This window comes from Malania oleifera, chromosome 7 (genome assembly GCF_029873635.1).
Source record: "Malania oleifera isolate guangnan ecotype guangnan chromosome 7, ASM2987363v1, whole genome shotgun sequence".
NCBI classification, from domain to species: Eukaryota; Viridiplantae; Streptophyta; class Magnoliopsida; order Santalales; family Ximeniaceae; genus Malania; species Malania oleifera.
Genome location: NC_080423.1, coordinates 73,309,022 through 73,332,694, shown reverse-complemented (window position 1 = coordinate 73,332,694; position 23,673 = coordinate 73,309,022). Strand labels below are relative to the sequence as shown.

Genomic DNA, 23,673 nt, shown 5'->3' with positions numbered 1-23,673 from the left:
TTAGTTATCACAGAATCATGGTATTATATTTAATACATAATCATGGTATTTCAGTTTATACAGAATCATGGTGAAACAGTAATATACATAAATAGTATTATATAGTATCAGAACCCTAATGGACCATAACAGAACACAGAGCACAGTATCGTAACTAATACAATATAGATAGTGCAACCACACATCTCAAATAGAGTGTGGGGTTGACAGTTGATTGTGCCTCAAAGGAGAGTAGAGGAGCTCCCTTGTAGTCCGAACCAGGTTGAGCAGGCCAATTGTACTACAGACGATTTACAACTTGATTTAACCTGGTAGGTCAGCCATGGTTAAGTCCAGCTTGCAGGCCACACAACACGATCACGTGGGTTAATTCATGATTACAATTATCCATCTAGGGAAGCTTTCACGCGCGTGCGCACACACACACACATAATGTATGTATAATCCGATTTACAGTAAACATAAACTATGTATTTCAGCTAAAAGTAAGTTCAAATAGAAAACTTGTGTTTTAAATGACATAGGTGTAAGTTATGATATGTTTTACATTGAAATGCTATCTGAGTTACAACTTAATTAATAAATATGTTATTCATGTAAAACTCATTTGCCACACACTGGTAATAACTTATCCCGCCTTACTGAGACATGTCTCACCCAGAATTCCAAACATTTCAGGTGATCCAGATAGGCAGGCGGGGTGAGCTAGCTCCGAGGTTGAGGGGAGGTATTGGTACCTCCCTAGACTCAGGGTAAGTATTGAGTAAGAGAGTGGATTTTGAGAAATCCCTAGGATATTTTGTGGATTTTGGGGAATGTATATGTATATTTGTGGAAACAGTAAAACTCTGGTATTGTAAATAAGGTTTAGGTATTTTATGTTTTCTGCTGCTTAGATAGTATGTTTTATGAATAGGAATCCTTGGTACCACTTTGTGCCTGAGACGTTATTATGAATTATTATTATTTGGATTAAAAAAAAAGTAGTAATTTGGGGTTGTTAACACCTGAATCTTGAGGAGTCTGGATCAACGGGTCAGATCAACCCATAGGTCAGGTCAACGAGTTAAGTCACTGAGTCAGGTCACCCAATTGGATATTACTCTTTGGCTCATTTTTAGTGCATTTTCCATACCAAAATAAATATTGAAAACAAAGCTAAAATCGACACCTACCTCTGACTTCAACTCCTCCAATCTTTAAGTTACTTTCCTTTGATTTTTTGCTATAGTTATGAATCCCAAATTCTGACTTTTCCAAACTTATGAATTTAGCAATTTCCCCAATAGTTCCTTTGAGCTCTCAATCATAATTTGTTTTGATTGAAAAACTACTTGAATGACCTCCTCAAACTAGCTCACTATGTGAATGTGTAACTATGCAAATTTTCTCTCTATATATGAATCTTTCTATATAACTCACTGTGTATGAATTTCTCTATGTGACTCACTATCCGAATGCCTTGTCGACACCCTAATTTTAACTAGGCTACCCTGAGAAGACGTGACCCATAAAGTTGACTTCATGCCCTAGAAATTGGAGGACCCTTCCGAGAGACCCAATTGAGTCTCGATTTGTTTTCAATGAGTCCTTGTATTTTTTCCAAATCCTATTTTGTTTTCAATGAGTCTCATAGTTTTTACCAAGTCCCGGTTTGTCTTCCATGAGTCTCGAAGTTTCAATTGAGTCCTAGTGTGTCTACCGAGTCCCGTGTTGTCTTCCAGGAGTCTTAGATTTTCAATTGAGTCCCGGTGTGTCTACTGAGTCCCGTGTTGTCTTCTAGGAGTCTCAGATTTTCAATTGATTCCCGGTGTGTCTACCGAATCCAATGTTGTCTTCTAGGAGTCTCGGAGTTTCAATTGAGTCTTAGCATTTTTACCGAGTCACGGTATTTTTATCGAGTCCCAGCTTGTTTTTACCGAGTCTTGATGTCTGTACCGAAGTCCGGTTCGTTTTCAGGGAGTCCAATGTTTTTATTGAGTTCTAGTGTTTTCAGTGAGTCTCGATGTATTTGACGGTTCCCGATGCGTTTTCACTGAATTCCGGGCATCTTAAGAAAATGAGGTCCAGCTCCTCCTTTTTTTTTTTTTTTTTCAGGAAATTAAGTTTAATTTTTGACCGAGTCTTTGTTTTCGGAAGGATAGGGGTCGATAATAAAAATACAAAAAAAATACACAAAAAGGAAGAAAAATACAAAAAAGCCTATAATTATTAGTTTATTATTATTATTATTAGTGTATTATTATTAATATTTTAACTTTTAGTATTATCATTATTAGTTTACTAGTATAACTATTCTTATTAATATTAACTATTCTTATTAATATTATTGTCATTATTATTATTATTACAAAACAAACAAACAAAAATACAAAACAAAAACAAAAAATGCCTATTTAGGCAGTTCATGCACGCTGGGGAAAGAGGGGGCCCACGGGGTGGGGGGCAGCACTGTTCATTTTCTTTTTCCTGCTCTGCCCTCATTCTCTCAGGTCTCATTCTCTTCATCCCCCTCACAGACTACCTCTCTCTCCCTTATCTCTCTCAACCTTTCCTCCCTCATCTCTCTCCTATCATCATCGTCACCACCCCGCACCAGCCCTCACTCTCCCTTCCACAGTCTCGGTTTCTCATTCCCCTTCTTCCAGCTTGTCTCCCTTGCTAGTCACCCCACCGTCGTCGTTCGCGAGCTCCAAATAACCGGTCACTCTCCTGCAAACTCGGCCATGGGTTCACCTCTCATCTCTCCCACGGCTCCGACAATAACCACCACCCACGCCAGCTCCTCCATTCTCCATAACTCTCCGCATCTGCCACTCTCCACAGCCACCATCGCGGCCACCACTCTTCCCTTCTTGGCCAACCTCCAGATCTCACCATCTCTCGCTGCCATAGCTCCGAACCCAGCCACCAGCCCTCTCCGCCTCCACTGTTCATTCATCATCTCTCCCAACTCCCTCATTCTTTCCCTCATCTCTCTTCTCTCATCCATTTCCTCAGACCACCCTTTGCAACCCACCTCCGCCGTCCTCACTCTCACCCAACTCCCCCTTCTCTCATCTTCCCTGTCACCTGCAACTCCACAGCAACCTCCACGTGACCACCTGCAACCACCACGACTCTCAGAAACCGCTGGAGCACCCTCAGGCTCACTCACGGCCATCATTCTCCGCTCCAGATCTACCCGCAGGTACCCCCCCCTCAGCAACAGTTTCATCTCTGCCTCTCCACACTCTCTCGGCTCAGTTCGTTTGCTGGGGAGCTGGAGGCCGAATACAACACAACAGCTCCCTCCTCTGTTCAAGCACAACACCAATCCTCCTGTTCACAGTAGCCGAACACAGCAGCAGCAGCAACCACCCAAACACAACTCCGACCACCCTGCTCTCTCATCTCTCGGCATCGCAGACAAAGGGCATCAACGATTCCAGGTAATTTTGTTTCTTGTCTGTTATCCATTTTGTTTGCTTGCTCAAATGTCCTGGAAATATATGAGGTGTTGATGTTTGGTTGTTGTACATTCCCAGAGTTTTATTTTTGTTGAGGATGCAGGGTCTCCTTGGATCTGTTTCTGCAGTGTATGAACTCATAATGTGGGAATTGATCTAATGGGCGCAAGCTATTTGATGAAATGCTTGTTGAGAGGCTAAGTTGTGGAGTTTGAGTTTGCCTGACATTCGTGCTTAGAATACTAAACCTGTTCATACACTTAGCACACAAATGAGATACTGTAGTTTGTCATAATCAAAATAGGGATCGGACTCAAAAAGTCAACAATCTCCCTCATTTTGATGATGACAAACACAATAACAAAATTTGGGTTCGCCTGACAAGATTTCCCCTAACAATATGCATTAAAAAAATGATATTCAATAAAGTTCACATACAAGCATGAAAACTTCAAAATTTTTCAAGTTGTGTATTTAAGTACAGCTCTTATTTTCCATTTTGAGTAACAAAAGTTTAGGGAGAAAAAACTAATTTTGCTCTCATAAAACATCTCCCCCTTTTGTCATCAACAAAAGAGCAAAAACAAATATCTCCTCTTCTTCAAGAGGACCATAAATAGCAGAGTCCCAAAAGTTTATAAATTTCATGACAAAAAATATAATTTTTTGAACATAAGTCATGAATGCTTTGAAGCTTATATACTAGTAGCAAAAGATAAAGTTGATCATTTTAAAATTTCATTTCTCGCCTAACAATATAAATATATGAAAATGAATATATATGTATATATAAATATATATCCCCCTTATGATATTATCAAGAAGTACTGGGGGTGATGCATTGCTGAAGAAGAAACTTTAAAATAAGTCACAAGCAAGCATCAATAATCTGGTTTATCATTTAAGCACACATCAAAATATAACAAAAAAGGACAACCATATAGATCCTAAAAATTTATCAATCACATACAAGATCATATGACGAATCAAATGATTATGGCAAACCAACATGTTTCAAATTATGATTTTCAATAAGAACATTTCATTGAAGCACATGCCACACTTGATTCAAAACAGATTTAAGATAAAAGATGAAGAGCCTCAATATTTTAAAAGAAATGAAAATGATGCATATGAGTCCTTTATGTTCTTTCTATAGGGAAAGTACTTAGCTCTTCTAAATATCCGATCATTATACCAAGATGAAGTTTGATTTTCATTTAGTTTTCACTCATTATTTCAAAAAGATTTTAACATTTATTCTATCATAATCATCTTTATACAAGGTTTTATTTTGGAAAAATCCTGTCGAAATTTCGGCAACATGCTATCTATAAATCAGATATTTTTCCATAAAACTTGTACCTAAAAATGAGATTGTTTTCAATAGATAAAACAATTCAAGCATGCAACAACCTATAATCCACTATCAGCATGCAATTCTCATCCACTACATCCGTCATGCAGAAGACATTCTAAATGAAGCATGCAATCAAGTAGCAATTATCTGTAACGACTCAAAGAATAATGATATTTAAATAATAAAGAGGGAGGAAAATAGAAACAGTAACAGAAGAAGGTAGTCGACTTCATCGATGATGTTGCACTTTGGGATGTAATAACATAAGAATTTTCCTAGGGCCTCATCGATGAACACAGGGGATTCGTCGACGAGGGTACATGAGGACCTCATCAACGAGGAAGCATTTCGTCAATGAGAAAATATCGAGTGGCTATTTTTCAAATTCTGAATTTCGTTGACGAGGAGATGATATTCATCGACGAACCTCCTTCTGGACCTCGCCGACGAGATGACGTGGCTCGTCAACGAAGGCCGCAATATAAATAGCCCTAAATTGAGTTTAATCGCAGAACCTTCAGCGAAAATCTTCCTCTCTCTCTCTCTCTCTCTCTCTCTCTCTTATGGTTTTTCTTCCTTCTCTCTTAAATTTCGGCCTTGTCAGTCGCCGGATCGACCATCTGAGGCCACCACGACGCTCTTGGCGAAGTTCTCTCCAAGTTTACTAGGGTGGATTGTCGGTGGGATCGAGTTGAATTTCTCCCCAGGTTCAGGGTAAGGTCTTTTATTCGAAATTTGGCTTTCTAGAAGTTGTAGGAAATAAAGTAGACAGAGAAATAATGATGTTTTGTTCTGGTGAATGTTGTTTCAGGGAGTTGAGTTGGAAACCCTGCGGGTGTAGGACCGATATTCAGTAGGGGCTTTCCAGTAGTCAGGTAAGGGAAACATGCTGTGCTGGGAAACTTCATTATAATTTCAATATAAAATATAGGTTGTTATCAAATTATTATTCAAATTATATATACAGTTTTCAGAGCCTGATTATAATAATATTTATTAGTGTGGCTTGAGTTGATTAGAGTACAATACCATATTTATACAAACCATGAATACCATGTTTACAGTTTATGAACAGAAATACCATGGTATTTACATGCTTATGGAATAAAGGACTTTCAGTATACAGTATACTCAAAAAAATATATTTTCAATAATTTCAGAATAATTAGTTTTTCAATACCATAATGCCCCAATATTTAGTTATACAGATAACAGTTCAGTTATACAGAAATCAAATTTTCAGTCAGTTAATTTAGAATTTCAGATAAATTTTATGAGGTTATGGTTATTTTAGATCATGGTAAAACGGTATGTTAAAGATATTAGCTACCTATATAGTATCAGACTCTGATGAATCAGATTCAGCAGAGGACGGTACCATAGCTATAGACATTTAGTTCAGAGTGCAACCACTTTACTCAGACAGTAAGTGGTATGAGGTCGATCGTGCCCACATCGGGGTAGGCTCTCCATCAGATATGGATTGAGGGGGTCGATCAGACCGTCATAGTTCTGTTGACTTACCTTGGTCGGCTAGCTAGGATAGGTCCCGCCTTTGGGCTACACAACCATGTCATAAGGGGTTAAATCATGACATATAGTCATCTAGGAAAATTTTCTCAAGTATTACAAATATATGTAAATTTCCAGAAATAGTAGTAGTATTATGATAAGTAAATTTATATAGTTTTAATATATGTTATTTATACCAACATTTACAATTTTAGTTATCCATGATATTATCTTTAAATCAGATTATTTATATAGAAATATAACTTAGTAGCCACACACTAGTAATAGCATGTTTCGTCTTACTGAGCGTCGTCTCACCCTAGTGTTGAATTATTTTTCAGGTGAACTAGCTAGGCGAGCAGATCAGGCTCGTAGGTAGAGGGGCTGTTAGTCTGCCCTGTTAAGGGTGAGTAGTATTTTTGGGTAGTATTTTGTATGCTCTGATTTCAGTAGGGAATAGTTTTGAGGAGAATAGTGATATATGTATAATTTATGGGATATTTAGATGCTCTGGTATTGTAATTTATGTGGTTATGTTTATGTATGTGGCTTTTCGTTGTTTAGGTTAATGTTTGATATTAAAATAGGGGGAAAAGATTTTATTTTATTAGCAGGTCGTTACATTATCAATTAAAAAAAATAATCTATCCATCAAGGAAATTTAATCATTTAGTACATTATAGATAGTAAACTACAATGCTGATTTCATAAAGGCATATGAGCATAAAAGGTATGATATCAAGAGAACGTTTCAATTTATATAACCATGAAGAATAAAAGCTCCCCCTGAGTTATGCACTCAACTTATTTAATGCCTTTTTCATTTTCTAGTTCTTTAGCCAGGAGTTATAACATTTTCAATGATTTAAGGTTGGCTTTGAATGCATAGGCTTTAACGAACCAAAAAGTCACAATCAATATTTTCTCAATGTACAAAGCCTATATAGCCTATTTTCTTATGAATCTCAATTCATGAAAGGCGCAAAGTTGGATGGCATTAACTTTAATTGCATGTGCATAGGTCTCTTTGAATTTTCATTCCATCATCTAGATTTGAAACCTAGTGCAACTACTTTAACCATTCAACATTATTTGAAGCTCTAAGAGATTTGACTTAACATTTTGAGAGCTTATGAAGCGAGATAGGATAAATATTCCTAACAATTAAATTATCATTAGGTTCAGAAGAGCATTCAGAATGAGTGGACATTTTCCAAAATATTTTTGTGCTTAGTAATAATGTCCAGGTTTGAGCAAAGAGCATCTAGGAGTGTATGAATTTTTGAATACAGCTCTTTGGAAAGTGGTATGTATCCTTTAGATATAATTACTATTTGGAGCAAGGATACGAACCAAGGAATAGACAAAATCTCTACTTGATGTGATCGTGGCATGGTAAAGATTTCCTACGGATGAGATAAACCAAAATTAGAGAATTTTCATTTTGAACTCAAAGGAAACAATCCCCTAGTGGATGCCTCTAATTTTGATTACAAGGAGGATGACTTTTTATTAGCACTAGATAGATATGGAATTTATTGTCATTGGTGTTTGTACCTAGAATGATGACTAGATTTTGATTAATGAGATTAGGGTTAAAGATATATAGAATATGATGAATCCCTAAAGTTCATCTCTGTACAATGGACTACAATTGCTTAACTTAAGATGCTTTATCTTTAAGCATGAGTAAGCATTTAGAATCATTTACCAGGCAAACATGCCATGTCCAATTGGAAGTGGATGCAAATACTAGGTTTATATATTTTTAACCCCAAACCACTCCGTAAGCCTACAGTCATCACAACCTCTAAACCTAGGAACCAAGGGAAGATTAAAATATTCATATAATTTCTATTGGAATCCAATCTTCCTTAGATCCTATGGAGTTTGCCTTCATAATTACCCACATCATTTCTTTTCCTAAGCCCCTGGCACTTCTGGATGAGCAAGTAAATTGAATGTGCCTTTTTCTCTTACAATGTAAGCAAGTTTTGTAAATACGTGAAAGATTATGCTTGCAATTCTTATGATTGCTCGTTGAGGCATGACTGTGGGACATAAAATATGAACCCTTTTTCAAAGATTTATATCTTTTAATTTCTAAGGGTTTATCATCTTCTATTTCTTCTTCTAAATAGATAATTTTCAATATTTTCTTAATCTTCTTATTCTCTAGAGTGGCATGATATTCTTTTAATTCATTTAATTGTTTTGCTACTTTTTTATTTTCATTTCTCGGGAAGATTTTATGATTAGACATCCTAACTAGAAATTTATGAATTTTAAATAGGGCACAATTAAGTTCTTTGTTAGTAGACATACTTTCATCAATAAAATTATTGCATGATTCATTATAAGAGATATCACAACAATCATCGTATGAATCAATACATGCATTATCATCAAAGCAATCATTAGAGGCAACTTATGATTCAACATATGATATATCATAGGCTTTAGTATAAGACTTATCACATGAATTATTACACGAATCAGTAAATGAGGTAGAGAAAGAATCATATACCTCAGTGTCTATTGATATTACTAGCCCATGATTTACCTCCTCCTGATCATTTGAGCTTGGAGCATTCGGAGGAGTTATCTCCTTCTCTTTGGGCTCTCCATATTTATTTTCTAGCTTGTCCCATATTTCCCTCGCATTTGTAGTTGTCATAATCTCAAGAAAAATATTAGAATCTAAAGTGCAATATAGTAAGTCCATGGCATGTGAATTTGCATGCATTAAATTAATATTATTTTCAACCATAGGCATAAAAATTCCTTTATCAATCACCTGTCAAACCCTCCAATTCATAGATTTTATGAAAACGCTCATTCTTATTTTCCAATGGGTGTAGTTTACACCACAAAATAATGGAGGGCTAATAGGTGATTGTCCCTCATCGAATGGGGATACACCGATTTGAGTCATTGCGATCTTTTGCAAAAAAAGTTTAAGTCTAGTGCAACGAGCCTCTGATACTAATTGTTGGAATTGGTGTCTTCCCAAGGTGGGGGGGGGGGTGAATTAGAAATTTAAACTTCTTCTTAGGTTTAACTAGATATTAGCAGTATTTCACAATCTAAGGTCTGACTATGCAATCCCAAATGCACAGATAAATATAATGTGTGGAAATTAAATCACGCACAGCATTCACAGTTTATTGAAAAATAATATACATGTGCAGTAAATAAATTACATAAATATAAAGTGCACACACAGTATGTTATTGAGGTTCGGCCAATACTACCTACGTCCCCACCTCAGCTCGTAAGTTTGAGAATTCCACTAATGCTCACTTAATGGGTGGAGCGGCACTGGATACAATACCAGGTCAAATTACCAGGGTTGACCTCAACCTTTACAACCTCTCCTTAAAGGAGCAGAGAAGACCCACCTCAGGCCACGCCTAAATTACAACCGATCCTTACGAGTTAGATCAACACTTCCTTAGGCCACACCTGGAATACAACAATGAATATAGAACTTGCATACAATTCAAATGCTTCTCCAATAAGCAAGTATGTACCGATACACACAAACAATAACTAATGTACTCATAGATAATAGTATTTAATGCTCAAGTAAGATCTTGAAAATTTAATTCAAGATAATATATGCAACAAGTGAATATTCAAGGTTACCTCAAAACCCTAATCAAGTATTACACAAATATTTTATCAAATATAATCACAACAGATACGTAGGGTTTAAGCTTGAAATATATTTATCAAAAGAAGTATGCTAGCTTTCGAATATGGCAATAAGGATGCCAAGACTCGGAAGCCAAAACCCCAATTTTCCCAAAAAAATATTTATATGTGAAATATTATGGGAAAATCACACAAACAATTACTCTCAAAAAGATTTTCTAGGACATATGGTATCGTGAAAGTATTTTGCCAAGGAAAATGATTTTGAATGATGCACAATAACACAATCAAATCTTCCTACACCTTGCAATTGATTTGCAAGTAGAACTAGAAAAACAAACTCTCTATTTCAAAATGATATTTGCTAATAAATATGTAAGAGAGTATGTAAAAAATATGCTTAGAATATTGAGTATATAGAAAAAGAAGTACAAAAGATTTGAGAGAATTTTGCTAATTACTTTTGCTAATCTACTTGCTAATCAAGGCAAATGAGAGGATATAAATAGATATCCCTCAAATTTTGACCTTTGGGGACCTATTGGGAATTTTGAAAAAGTTTAATTAATTAACCCAAATTACCCTTAATTAACTACGGTGAAAATAAGGCAACCTGAGTGTTTTGGTCTCCCAGTCCTTAGGGTCAGTCACCCGAACAGACACAGATAGAAAAGTTACTTTTTCAAATTCGGGTGCCCAATGGATAGTTTGGGTGGCTGTGCCAAGGCGATTTTCCAAACACTTGAGGTTCAATCGCTTGGTAAACGGTTTGGTCTGTTGAATTTCATCATTCGGACACACGGGGTTATTTTGAACTTAGAGTTCGATCGCTCGGGGACAGTGGGAAAAGTTACTTTGAGCGTTTGGTCGACCGTGGACAATCAGTTCAAATTAGGTTCAATTACCCGGGTCTTGGTCAACAGTTGACCTCCAGCCAGTTTGGTCGACCAAGGCATTTCATATTGCCTAGGTCTCGGTTGACCAAGACCAATTAATAATGTGTGTTTAAGTCTGTTTTGGCCTCTGTGCTACATCGACCCTGTGTGAATAAACATGTGTCATTTAAGTTTGAGAGGTGATGGTTCCTATAGTCATTCTAAGGTATCTTGAGCATAAATACCTATTATGCATGATATGAAAATTATTACAGACCATATGATTATTACAGACCTAAGGAAAATATAACGCAATACAATACAACTTGAAAGAAAAACAAAAGAACTTCATGCTCTGGTCCTTTGCAATAGCATGGATTGCATCAAATGATGTGCTCATTTAAGTGCTTCTCGGCTTCCATTACTCATTTGTCATCTGTGCTTAGAAATGTAAACCTATTCATACACTTAGCATACAGATGAGATACTATAGTTTGTCATAATCAAAACAAAGATCAGACTCAAAAAGTCAACACTTTGTTTCTAAATTCTCTTCCCCTATCACTCCAAATGTGAACAATGGGTGTACCTTTTTCATTTTGAACTTTTTCACAAAAAATGGATGAAAGCATTGCAAGTGTCACTTTTGTTTGCAAGAAAGATAACCCAAGAAAATCTAGAGAAATCATCAACAATTACAAAAGCATATAATTTTCCACCAATGCTTGCAATATCATTTAGCCAAAATAAATTAAGATGTATTAACTCTAAAGGTCAAGTTGTGGAAATCATCTTCTTGGTTTTGAAAGGTGATTTGATTTGTTTTTCATATTGACATGCATCACAAACTTTATCCTTGACATAGTTATCCTTTGGTAAGTCATTAACTAGTTCCTTAGAAGATAATCTATGCAATAAATCCATACTAGCATAACCAAGCCTCCTATGCCATAACCAACTAGTTTCATTTGTTGTAGCCAAACATCTAATATCACAAGATTTAATATCATCAAATTCAATAGTGTAGATGTTTGATTCACGTTGCCTTACTAGTATAATATTTTCATTCAAATCATTTATCAGGCATTGGGTGGACTAAAATATAACATTGAGTCCCTTACCACACAATTGACTGATACTTAAAAAATTGTGCTTAAACATTATCAATTGAAAGAGATGCATTACCCATTTTACCTTTACCAATTATTTTGCCCTTGGCGTTGTCTCCAAACGTCATGAACCCTTCTTTCTTGCAGTTAAGAGAGACGAATTTACTGGCATCTCCCGTCATGTGCCTTGAACACCCACTGTCAAGGAACCACTTGTTCTTCATCAAAGAGATCTATAAGCAAGCTTGCAAAAAGAGTTAGGTGACTTGTTTTGGTACCCAATTTTCCTTGGGTCCTAGGGGGTTAGTGTTCTTGATCAACCATACGTACTTCTTTTCTTTTCCTCTATTTCCTCTGAAAGGACAAGTGAAGTGTGCATGACCCTTTCTTTCACAGTATAAGCAAGTTTTATTAACATGCAAAGGGTTTGGTTTGGGTGATGGGTTTTTGCTTGGTAAAGAGTTTCTGTTGACACAGATTTGTAAAACCAATAGATTTAGATGATGAAAAACCATAACCTAAACCTTCTTTGAAGATCCCAAATCTTTGAATTCCAAGTAATTTCTCAAAATTCTTTTTCCCATTGGTAAACTTATCAATAGTTTTACTTTGATCCTCAATTTCCTTATTTAAAGACACGTTTTCCTCAAAACTCTCATCAATTTGATTTTTCAAATTTTCAAATTTCTTTTGGAAAAACTCACGATCTATTCAAGAACTTTTAGCAATTTCTTCAATTTTTGTACCCAAAGATGCATTTTCTTCATTTAAAGTAGAACAAAGACATATCTATTTTTTGCTTGTATTTTGAGTGTGTTTCTTCACGATGTTTATTTCTCCTTTTAGTTACAATTAACTCATCATAAAGTTTCCTACAATTTTGTTGACCTTATAGGTCACGCCCGGTTTTGATTATGACAAATACTCATTGTATCTAATGAGTAATTGAGACTTTATGCAGGAACTTAAATTGACAAATCATAATGCACATGGAGAGAGTGAAACTTGAAGACCAATTCACGTTTCTAATTGTAATACATATCTAGTTATGTAATTGGTCTGTAATAGTAATTAGGACTTTACCTGTAATAATCATCACACACATCACATGCATGGTCTAATAGGTAAGCTCAGGCCAAAAATGAATCATAACTAAAACTAGACCTAGAAAAGACCTAAGACACTCACTCTTGCACTCACATATGTTAGGCATATTGAATAGGATGCTTGTGAATCAAAACAGGATCGAAATGCACACTTTGTGTACTTTCTATCGACCAGCCTATGCAGTTCATTCTGCCCTGGTCGACTGAAACCGGTCTGGGTCAACAAATTGACCTTGTCCTGGTCGACCAAAACCTCCTGAAATCAACATTTTGACTTCCTAGTTGACCGAGCCCAAATTGTATTCAAACTGTCTGGTCGACCAAGGGTCTTCGGGAGAAATCCCAATGGTCTGGTCGACCGAATCGCTTAGTTCAAAATCAACCTGGTCGATCGAACCTCGGTAAAATGGAAAAATCTCCTCGGACATGTACGTCCGGTCGACCGAGTCTCCAGCTCAAAATATGCCTGGTCGACCGAACCATATGAACTTCGATCGACCGAAAGGATTCTGGTCGACTGGGTCTCTCGGGTTGCCTTGCATTTTTATCAGGGTTAAAATATTTAAAACATCATTAATCTTTTCTAATAATCTTAGCTATGTCCCCAATGGTTATATTTCATGGGGTGTCTATAAATACCCCTTCATTTGGGAAAATTAGCAATTTGATTAGCAGAAAAAAATCAAAAATTCTCTTTCAAGCAAAATAATATCTACTACTCATACTCTTTCTCAAAATCACTCAAACTTACCTTCTCAAGCTCCTAAATCTTCTATAAGTGTCTTGAGTTTTTTTGTAATTAGGTTTGCTCTCTCATTACTTGTGATTGAATTGATTTTCATTGAGAGCTAAACCTAAGTGTTCTTAGGGGGCTTTGCTCATAAGCCTATCCTGGGAAGACTTATCTAAGCTTCTGAGTGTTGCACTCGTATTGCAATATCTTAGGAAGCTTGTATTCGTTTTTGGATTGCCAAATCATTTCAAACTTACTCAAATATCTTGTGGGATTTACATTGATATATTTGTGAAAAGATATCTGTGTTTGTGATATTAATCTTTGTTGCAATATTTATTCAAGTACGTGTCATTTGCTGAATACAAAGATTACATAGCTTTTGCAAACCAAGCATATACACTATACTGATTGACATACTTGAGACTCACTTGACATCTTGTGTGAACACGTTTAATTGAATATTTTGAGATACACAGATTGTTGTTGACACTCTCACGTACTGACTACACTGATAGAAAATACATTTGAGAGTAGAACTATTGGACCACACTGAGCTTATGTATTAAATCATTTGTGGTGTATATGATTGAACGCATTTTGGTACATATCTGCTTTACTTGAAAGCACTTTTATCTGTACCATTTGATTGTAAAATATGAGTGTTTCCAGGCGTGGCCTGAGGGGGCAGTAATCCAGCTCGGTAAGGAATGTTGTAAAGGTTTAGGTCAGCCCTGTGCTAATTGACCTGGTTTGTATCGGTGCCGCTCCACCCGTTTAAGTGAGCCAATTATAGTGGTATTCCTTGTGTTTGTTAGCCAAGGCGGGGACGTAGGCAATTGGCCGAACTTCGATAACATTCCTGCGTGTCACTCTTACTTTACTGCTTTTTAGTGCATATGTGATTGATTAAATTGATTTATTTACTTTATGGTACACGTTTACATTGCTTGCACTAGATTGTCCATAGGGTTGTGAATATACTGGTGTTAGGAGATTAACCTAAGGCTTAAAATTTTAGAAATACCAATTCACCCCCCCCCCCTCTTGGGATCACGGTAAAGCTAACAAATTTTCTTTCAATTCATCATAAGAAGGAAAATATTCATTGTCGGAACTTACCTCATCTTGCCCATTTGCCATGAAGCAAAATTTTGCAACTTCTTCTTCGTTTTCTCCATCGGTTGAAGTTCCGTCCAGCTTATCCCATCTGGTTGCATTCATAGCTTTGTACTTCTTCTTGTCTCCTTGCTAATTGTTGCCTTTGTTTTTTAATTATGGGCAATCAGCCATTTGATGTCCGGTCTTCTTACAATTATAACACCTTCTGCTTGATTCTCCTTTCTCCTTTTGCTTACCAACCCGTTTGTTCAAATAGAACTTTCTAAATCTTCTTGTGAGAAGAGCTACTGCATCTTCATTGTCACTCTCTTCTTCTTCCTCCACAATTTCTTTTTGACTTGCTGCCTTCAAGGCTATCCCTGGTGCCTTTTTTGGTTTTTCTACTCCAAGTGTAACATTTTTATTTTTTATCTCATAAGTCATGAGAGACTCGATTAGCTCATCAAGTGTGACCTTTGAAAGGTCCTTTGCTTCTTCAATCGCTGTAGACTTTGCATGCCATAATTTTGGCAATGAACGAAGCACTTTCTGCACATTGTCTTCCATAAAGTAGTCCCTACCAAGTGCTTTCAAGTCATTTGTTATATGTGTAAATCGTGTTAAAACATGGAAGTAATTGACTCTCCCTCTTCCATTTTGAACATTTCATATTATTTTACTAACATATAAATTTTAGACTTTTTGACTTGTGACATACCTTCATACGTCATCTGAAGCTTATCCCAAATTTCCTTTGCGGTGTCGCACCCACAAATACAGTTGCATTTTTCATCACTCACAACACAATAAAGAAAGTTCTTGGTTTTGAATTTTAATTGAGTTAACCTTGATTCGTTTTTTGATAATTCCTCAATTTCTTTAGTACACCTTTGACATCCTTGAATTCAAAATCTTCCTTTGTGATAACTCTCCACATCTTAAGATCGTAAGATTGGATGAAAATGGTCATTCGGTTCTTCTATGTTGGGTCGTTGCCTCCGCTGAATTTTGGTGGATGATCAATGGATTGTCCCTAGGTGAGAGGTGCCTCAATCACGTCCGCCATTTGATCTTTGCACTCTAGAAGTTACTCCGAAAGTTAAGCGACTAGCTCTGATACCACTTGTTGGCCCAAGTGTATGTCTAGAGGGGGGTGAATAGACGTTTTTCACGGATAATAAGTTTTTCTACAAAACAAAACTTTGGCAAGATACAAGTGATTGATATCAAAATAAATGACAAAGCAAATAAAACAAATAAGTAAAAAGATAAGGGAGAAAGAAGCTCAATACAACAATTCTAACGTGGTTCGGCACCTAACCTACGTCCACGCCTTGAGACCAACTCAAGGATTGCCAAATCTACTATATGATCTCCTTTCAAGACGGAGAAGCCTATACACAAAGGTAACCAAGCCAGCTACTCACCAAGAGCTAAACCAAGGAGTTCACCAACAACCTCCTTAACAATGGCTCGTCAAGAACCTTCAAGATTCACAAATAATAACAAGTATAGAGATTACAAATGATGCTCCTTATTGAGTTGATAATACAAGCAAAGCCTCACACTACCCTCTTTTAGTAAGTGATGAATAACAAGAACAAAGTGCAAGAGAGCTTTGAACAATATGAAAACCTAGAATGAATGATTCAACTAATATTCTCAACAACCAATATTCAATCAATGTATTTAATGAAATCCAATGGGTCATATTTAAGGCCGCAAGTTGCTAGCGATGTTGGACATTAATGGAGACAAGACAAGGCAAAAACTAGCCATTTGTTGTGCATTTAATACAATATGCCGTCGCCAGTTCGTTGACGAGTGCCCTGCTTTCGTCGACAAGTCACCTAGGCTGAGACAACGTAAATAGTTGCTGGTTTCATTCATTGACGAGCCAAAACACGTTTGTCGACTAGTCAGACACTTCTCATCGACGAGTCCCCTGTATTCATCAACTAGTCTCTTGGGCAGATCCTCATGTAATGCTGCTGGATTCTTTGGTCGACGAGTGTTATGCACTAGTCAATGAGTCCCCTATTTTTCTCACTAAAAAGCCTCTAAGTAAGGTAGCCTATGTAAGGACAAGTGCCAATGAGTTATATTAAATCTAATGATGCTTTAGGCTTGTCCAAATGAGGTTTGAATGAGTGTAAGATGTCATGTTTGATAAAACCAAGTTTGAAAGATCAGATGACATCTTCTGCACTTAGCGTGACTCGGTATGCATGTGAAAACATACTTTGATGTCCTATACTAACATGAACTATATTCATATGCATTGCTCATCTCTTGAAAAGTATTCTTACACACACATCACAAGCACAAAGAGTTATAAAAGCTTTCCTACCTCACACACACAACCCTACATACATGAAAAAAAAAAAGGCCTTCATATAAACTTTCGTTGGTTGTGCTTTGGGTGTTCAATGAGTATGCTTTGGCTAAGTCTTCTACTTATTGCTTCTTCAATTATTCGTTTGCTCATTTTGCTTTCTTTGACCTGTTTAACTTGTACTGAACTTGAATTCATAGATTAGATAGCCTGATGGGTTGTTATCATCAAAACTTACTGGAATGGGAAACCTTAGCTTCTAAGGCTAACAAAACTTGTTCATTGTTATTTCACGAGTCATAAAAGACCCAAGTTGCTCATCCATCCTAAGAGTTGCAAGGTTTTTTGACTCTACAATGGCGGTGACTTTCAATTCCCACCTCTTTGGTAAAGACACTATGACTTTGTTTACCAAATCGGTGTTTGAGTATTCTTGACCATAGGACTTTAAATTATTAATAATGTTAGTAAAATGAGTAAACAATTGAGAAATATTTTCATCACTTTGCATTTTAAACCTTTCATATTCATGTACAAGCATGTGAATTTTAGTTTCCTTAACTTGGTTTGTGCCTTCATATATAACTTCCAATTTATCCCATATTTCTTTAGTCAAGCGACAAGAGGATATTCTATTAAATTCATTTGCATCTAAAGCACAATAAAGAATGTTCTTTGCTTTAGCATTTACTTGGAATAATTTAAGATCATTATCATCCCACACATTTTCCAACTTGGGTACACTAGTATTTTCTACTTTTTTCATGCAAATATGGGTCCCTTTTTTATGACATTCCACATATCATAACCATTTGCTTGAATGAATATTCTCATCCTAGTTTTCTAAAAGTTGTAATTCATGTCAATGAACAATGGTGGTCTAGTGGCGGATTGTCCCTCAGGCAAGGTCATGCGAATTGGGGTTTCCATGGATGTGAGATCTTTCCTTACAGACTTGCTAAGTTCAATATCTAGAGCTAAGCTCTGATATCAATTGTTGGTCCCTAAGGAAACCCAATAAGGGGTGATTTGGGTCTTTTTTCTAATTTTTATGACCCTTACTCCTTTTATCAAACTCTTGATGAGTAATAGTCTAGTATGTATATTCTAATTAATGAGTTGTGGAAGCTTAGATAAGAATAAGTTTATATTTACTCAAAACTCACCCTATATGCTTCAATAACCCAAGAAAATGTATGAGATATGCACAAACACAATTGAGCAATTAATTCAATCAAATAATAAGTGATGTGAGAGAGGAGGGAGAGAAATGCCTAAACTATTTTATAGTGGGTTGGTCTCCTTCATGAGCACTTATGTCCACTCACTCAACTAAATCCAATTCTAGGTTCCACCAACAAACTTCTTGCCTTTCAACCGAGGTTAGAGCACAATTACAAGACCTAACCTTTCACCAGGGCTAGAATACAAAATGAATCTTCCATTAGGGCTCAACCAACACTTATAATGATGAGAAATTACAATGATATAAGGCTTAGTATCTCTAAGTAGATTGATGTCAAAACTCAAGCTTACAACTTAGACTCTCTCAAAGAAATGAGACTTGGAACTTGAAGAGAGCTAAAACTAATGAAAATGACTTTTAAGAGAAAGTGTTCTCTTAAGCAAGAACAAAACACTCCATCACTTAAAAATATAGAGGAGAATGAAAGACCACTTTTGTAGAGACCCGAAAAATATAATAATAAAAAGAAATAAGGAAAATAGATTTTTGGCCGAAGTAGGAGAAAACCGGCGACGATTTTCTGAAGGGGGAAGAAAACCAGCGACAGTTTTGATAATTTATCGTGGTTAGGTAACGGGTAAACAGTAATTTCTGGGCCGGTTAAATAGAAAACTGGCGATGGTTTTCTGGGAGTCCAAGAAAACTGGCGACGGTTTTCTTGAATAAATAGTTCTCAGATAGTCAGGTAAGTGATATATGTTATGCCAGTTAAATTAGAAATTTTACCAGTAAAGCATAGTATTTGATTATGAGTTACAGAGTATGATTTTGAATAAATTAGAGCATGGAAATTATACAGTATTACAAATTATATTTACTGAGTTTTATTTAACTATATAGCATGAGAAATACTGGAATATTACAGAAGTTTATACAGATTTACAGAATTATGATTATATAGTTTACACATAATTATGATATACATATTATGCAGTTTTATTTACAGAGTTATGGCTATACAGTATTTTATAGAATTATAGTTTATACGTTTATACATAATTATGACATACAGTTTACATAGTACCATGAAATTCAGATTATAGGATCATGAATATACAGTATTTTACAGAATTATGAATATACAAAGTTTTACAGAATCACAATTATACGGAGTTTTACAAAACCACGATTATACAAAGTTTTACAAAACCATGATATACAGAGTATAGAACCATGACATACAAAATTACAAATGATACATATATATAGTTATTATAGCGTCATAGTTAATATAGTTGATACAAAATCATGGTAAAACATATAGATATTATATATAAATAGTATTACATAGTATCATATCTTGATGGAAAAGAGCAGTTTACATAGCATGATAATGTGGCTATACAGTATAGACAGTGCAGCCATACGTCTTAGATAGAGTATGGTATTAGAAGCCGATTGTGCTACAGGTAGGGTAGAGGGTAGAGGGCTCCCTGGCATTTGGAATAGGTGGAGTAGGCCTTTTTTTCTACAGACATATATATAAATATAATTAGACTAGCACTGGTAGGCCAACCAGTGTTTAGTCCCACCTACAAGCCGCATAACTCTGTCATAAACGGTTAAATCATGACATATAGCCATCTAGGGAAGTTTTCAGAACTATATACATATACAATATACACAGAAAATAGAGATTATATATTATAGATAGAAGTATGTTTGAATAATTAACTTAGAATTACTGTATTTTAAATGACATAGATGTGGGTTATAGTATAAATACTTTTACATGATATCTCATTTCTAGTTTTAATAAAAGATTATGTTTTGTGTATAAACTTATATGTCACACACTGGTATAACATGTTTCTCCTTACTGAGAGGTGTCTCAGCATTATAAACATTTCAGGTAACCCAAAGAGACATGCAGGGCGGGCTCAGAGATAGAGGAGACGACTGAGTCAACATAGTTCTGGGGTGAGTTTTGGGCTGAGTTGTAGATCTCTCAGCATTTTGGGATTTTTGGGAAAGGTGTACATATATGTATATGGTGGATATGTAGTACTTTGGTATTGTGTATTTTGGGTTATGGTTTTATATTTATGTTTTTTCGCTGCATAGGTATTATACATGGAATGCATAGTTTACCACAACATCCACTCTGAGCCGTGATGATGATATGTACATGTATACAGAGTATTAGAGTTAAGAAATATAGCTTGATAGTGTAAATATATATAAAAAAATGGTATGAATTTTTGGGTCGTTACAATTTGGTATCAGAGCCTAGGTTGCTAGGTTCTTTAGACCTTAGTATGCAGCGGAAACAATACTAGAGTATAGAAATAGATCAGGAATTTAGTGAGTCAATGCTGGGGAAATTAAGATAAGTATTTAGGGTTTTGTTTAGTGATCGGGAAGCAGAATTTCAATAGTGGTTTCTGTGTTTTTATTGAGGTGACAATTTTAGGAAAGTCATAGTAACCTATTGTTGGGTTGTGTTTCCCAATTACTGGACTGAATATTAAATTGAGAATAAGGACATTTGGTTAATTGAGGATATAAGACTTTAGTTAGATAAATATGTTAGTTATGTTATGCAGACAGGGTCCTTAAACTATGTTTATCTTCTTTTTTGGATGGACTTTAGGGGTAGTAGTGCCCACGCCAGTGGTGATGATGGTGCAGGCCCCTCTGGTGCGGGTGGTGGTGAATCAGACACAGTTCTACGCAGTGTAGCTCAGCATGTTTTGGCTGAGATTGCGTGGAGCTCTAGAGAGCAGGGAGGCCTATCGACAGACCAGGGTTGTACCATCAAGAAGTTTACTAAAATGAATCCTTCGACATTCTTAGGAGGAGCCGACCCTGTAGTTGCTGAGAATTGGGTGCAAGAGATGGAGAAAATATTAACGGTGCTCCACTATACAGATGAACAGAGAGTTCTCTATGCTACTTATAAATTGATAGGTGAGGCCGAGAGATGGTGAACGTCTACGAGATTATTGAAAGAGCAGAAATGTGTACCAGTGGCTATGACCTAGTGCTGATTTAAAGAAATTTTATTTGATCATTATTTTCCTGCTACTGTTAGAGATTCCAAAGTAGCGGAATTTCTAAAATTGACTCAGGGAAATCTCACGGTCTAGTAGTATGCAACAAAGTTCATTGAATTGTCATGCTTTGCCCCCTACATCGTCCTAGATGAGGTTAAAAAGGCGAGGATGTTTGAGAGGGGTTTAAGGCAGGATATCTACAAGCATGTGGTTGTCTTAAAAGTGCAGGATTTATCTGAATTGGTGGACAAGGCCACAGTGGCAAAGGTGAGTAGCTCGAGGGATGTGGGGACCCCGAGTTAGAGAAAAAGGCCCACGCCTCCAAGATTCCAGGTAGGGTCCAGTAGAGGCCCTTGGAGGGGAGATAGATATGGTAGAGCTCAGAGAAAGTAGAGGGGAGATCATGGTTACTAGGGCGAGCAGACATACCCTATTTGTTCCATATGTGGTAGGCGACATACATGAGCATTTCGGTTGGGAAACAATGTTTGCTACATATGTGGTAGACCCGAACACATAGCACGAGAGTGTTATTGGCCACCAAACACTACACCAGCCCCTAGACAGTTCCAGAGACATAATTAGGCACCCCAGGGGTGGCAGCCAGCAGAGGAACACAGCCCCGACAAGGGTTTATGCATTGACGTCGGGAGACGCTGAGCCTACCAGAGACATCGTGACATGTATTCTTACTGCTTTACCATTTAAAGTTGTTGTTGTTGTTGTTGTTTTTTTTTTTTTTACACAGGTGCTACCCATTCTTTTGTTTCGTCAGGATATGCTAAATTATTTGGGGTAGAGACACAAATGTTAGATATTGAGTTGTCAGTAGCCACGCCGACTGGATCAATAGTGTGGTGTAGGAGGGTACTTAAAAACTATCTAGTGGGCATTTGGGAGAAAGTATTACCAGCCGATCTCGTGGTGTTATACTTGCAGGGGTTCGATGTGATATTAAGTATGAACTGGCTAGCAGGTAATTACGCTAGCATTGACTGTCATGAAAAATAAGTGATCATTAGGCCCCCAGGTGAGTAAGAATTCAGATTTGTAGGTTCACATCTGCGTGCCTTGTCGCAGTTAGTGTCAGCTATTCAGGTGAGGAGGTTGCTTCAAGGTGGTTGCCAGGGGTATGTTGCTTATATAAAGAAAATGTCAAAGGAAGAATTGAAACAAGTTGATATTCCAGTAGTCAAAGAATTTTCAAATTTTTTCCAAAAGAATTACCTGGGTTACCACCAGATCGAGAGATAGAATTTGTCATGGATTTACTACTAGAGTCAGCACTGATATCTAAGGCACCCTATAGAATGGCTCCAGCTGAATTGAAAGAATTGAAAGACCAGTTGCAGGAGTTATTGGATAAAGGATTTATTAGTCCTAGCATGTTGCCTTGGGGAGCACCAGTTCTATTCGTGAAAAAGAAAGACGGGACTATAAGGATGTGCATTGATTATAGAGAGATAAATAAAGTGACAGTCAAGAATAAATATCCTATTCCCAGAATCGATGATTTATTTTATCAGCTCCAAGGGATATAGGTCTACTCCAAGATTGATCTGTGGTTGGGATATCACCAGGTAAAAGTTAAAACAGAGGACATTTCGAAGACAGCTTTCCGAACCAGGTATGGACATTGCGAGTTCTTGGTGATGTCGTTTGGATTAACTAATGCATTGGCAGTGTTTATGGATCTAATGAATCGGGTGCTCCATCAGTACTTGGACCAGTTTTTGGTGGTGTTTATTGAAGATATACTAGTCTACTCGAAGAGTTTTGAGGATCACGAGGATCATTTGAGGTTGGTATTGTAGGTATTAAGGGAAAAGAAACTATACACTAAATTCAAGAAATGTGAATTCTAGCTGAAGCAAGTCACTTTCCTCGGGCATGTGATCTATGGGGATGGCATATCAGTAGACTCGAGTAAGATAGAACAGTGGTGAATTAGGTGAGACCGAGGACTATTTAGGAGGTCAGAAGTTTCCTAGGTCTGGAAGGATACTACTTGACGTTTTGTGGATGATTTTTCTAGGTTATCGGGTCCACTAACATAAATCACAAGGAAAAATGTAAGATTTGAATGGACCGACGAGTGTGAGTAGAGCTTCCAGGAATTGAAGCAGCGGCTGGTTACTGCACCATTATTATCTATTTCATCAGGAGAGGATGGATTTGTTATATACAGTGACAC

General features: G+C 36.6%; 1 protein-coding gene across 12 annotated transcripts in view; it reads left to right on the top strand.

Moving 5' to 3' along the window:
• Positions 1-2,496: 2,496 nt before the first annotated feature.
• Positions 2,497-23,673, top strand: part of LOC131159449 (uncharacterized) — a 40,098-nt gene continuing 18,921 nt past the window's right edge. For 2 of the 12 annotated variants that reach the window (XM_058114372.1, XM_058114371.1), the window contains exon 1: positions 2,509-3,431. In XM_058114372.1, coding sequence (XP_057970355.1) covers positions 2,727-3,431 — 705 coding nt within the window. In that variant the 5' untranslated portion in view covers positions 2,509-2,726. Of the gene's footprint in view, positions 3,432-5,088; positions 5,524-5,620; positions 5,685-6,662; positions 6,885-12,109; positions 14,661-20,318; positions 20,545-23,673 lie in introns of those variants that run through there. The other 10 variants (XR_009137801.1, XM_058114367.1, XR_009137802.1 and 7 more) reach the window with 10 other exon arrangements.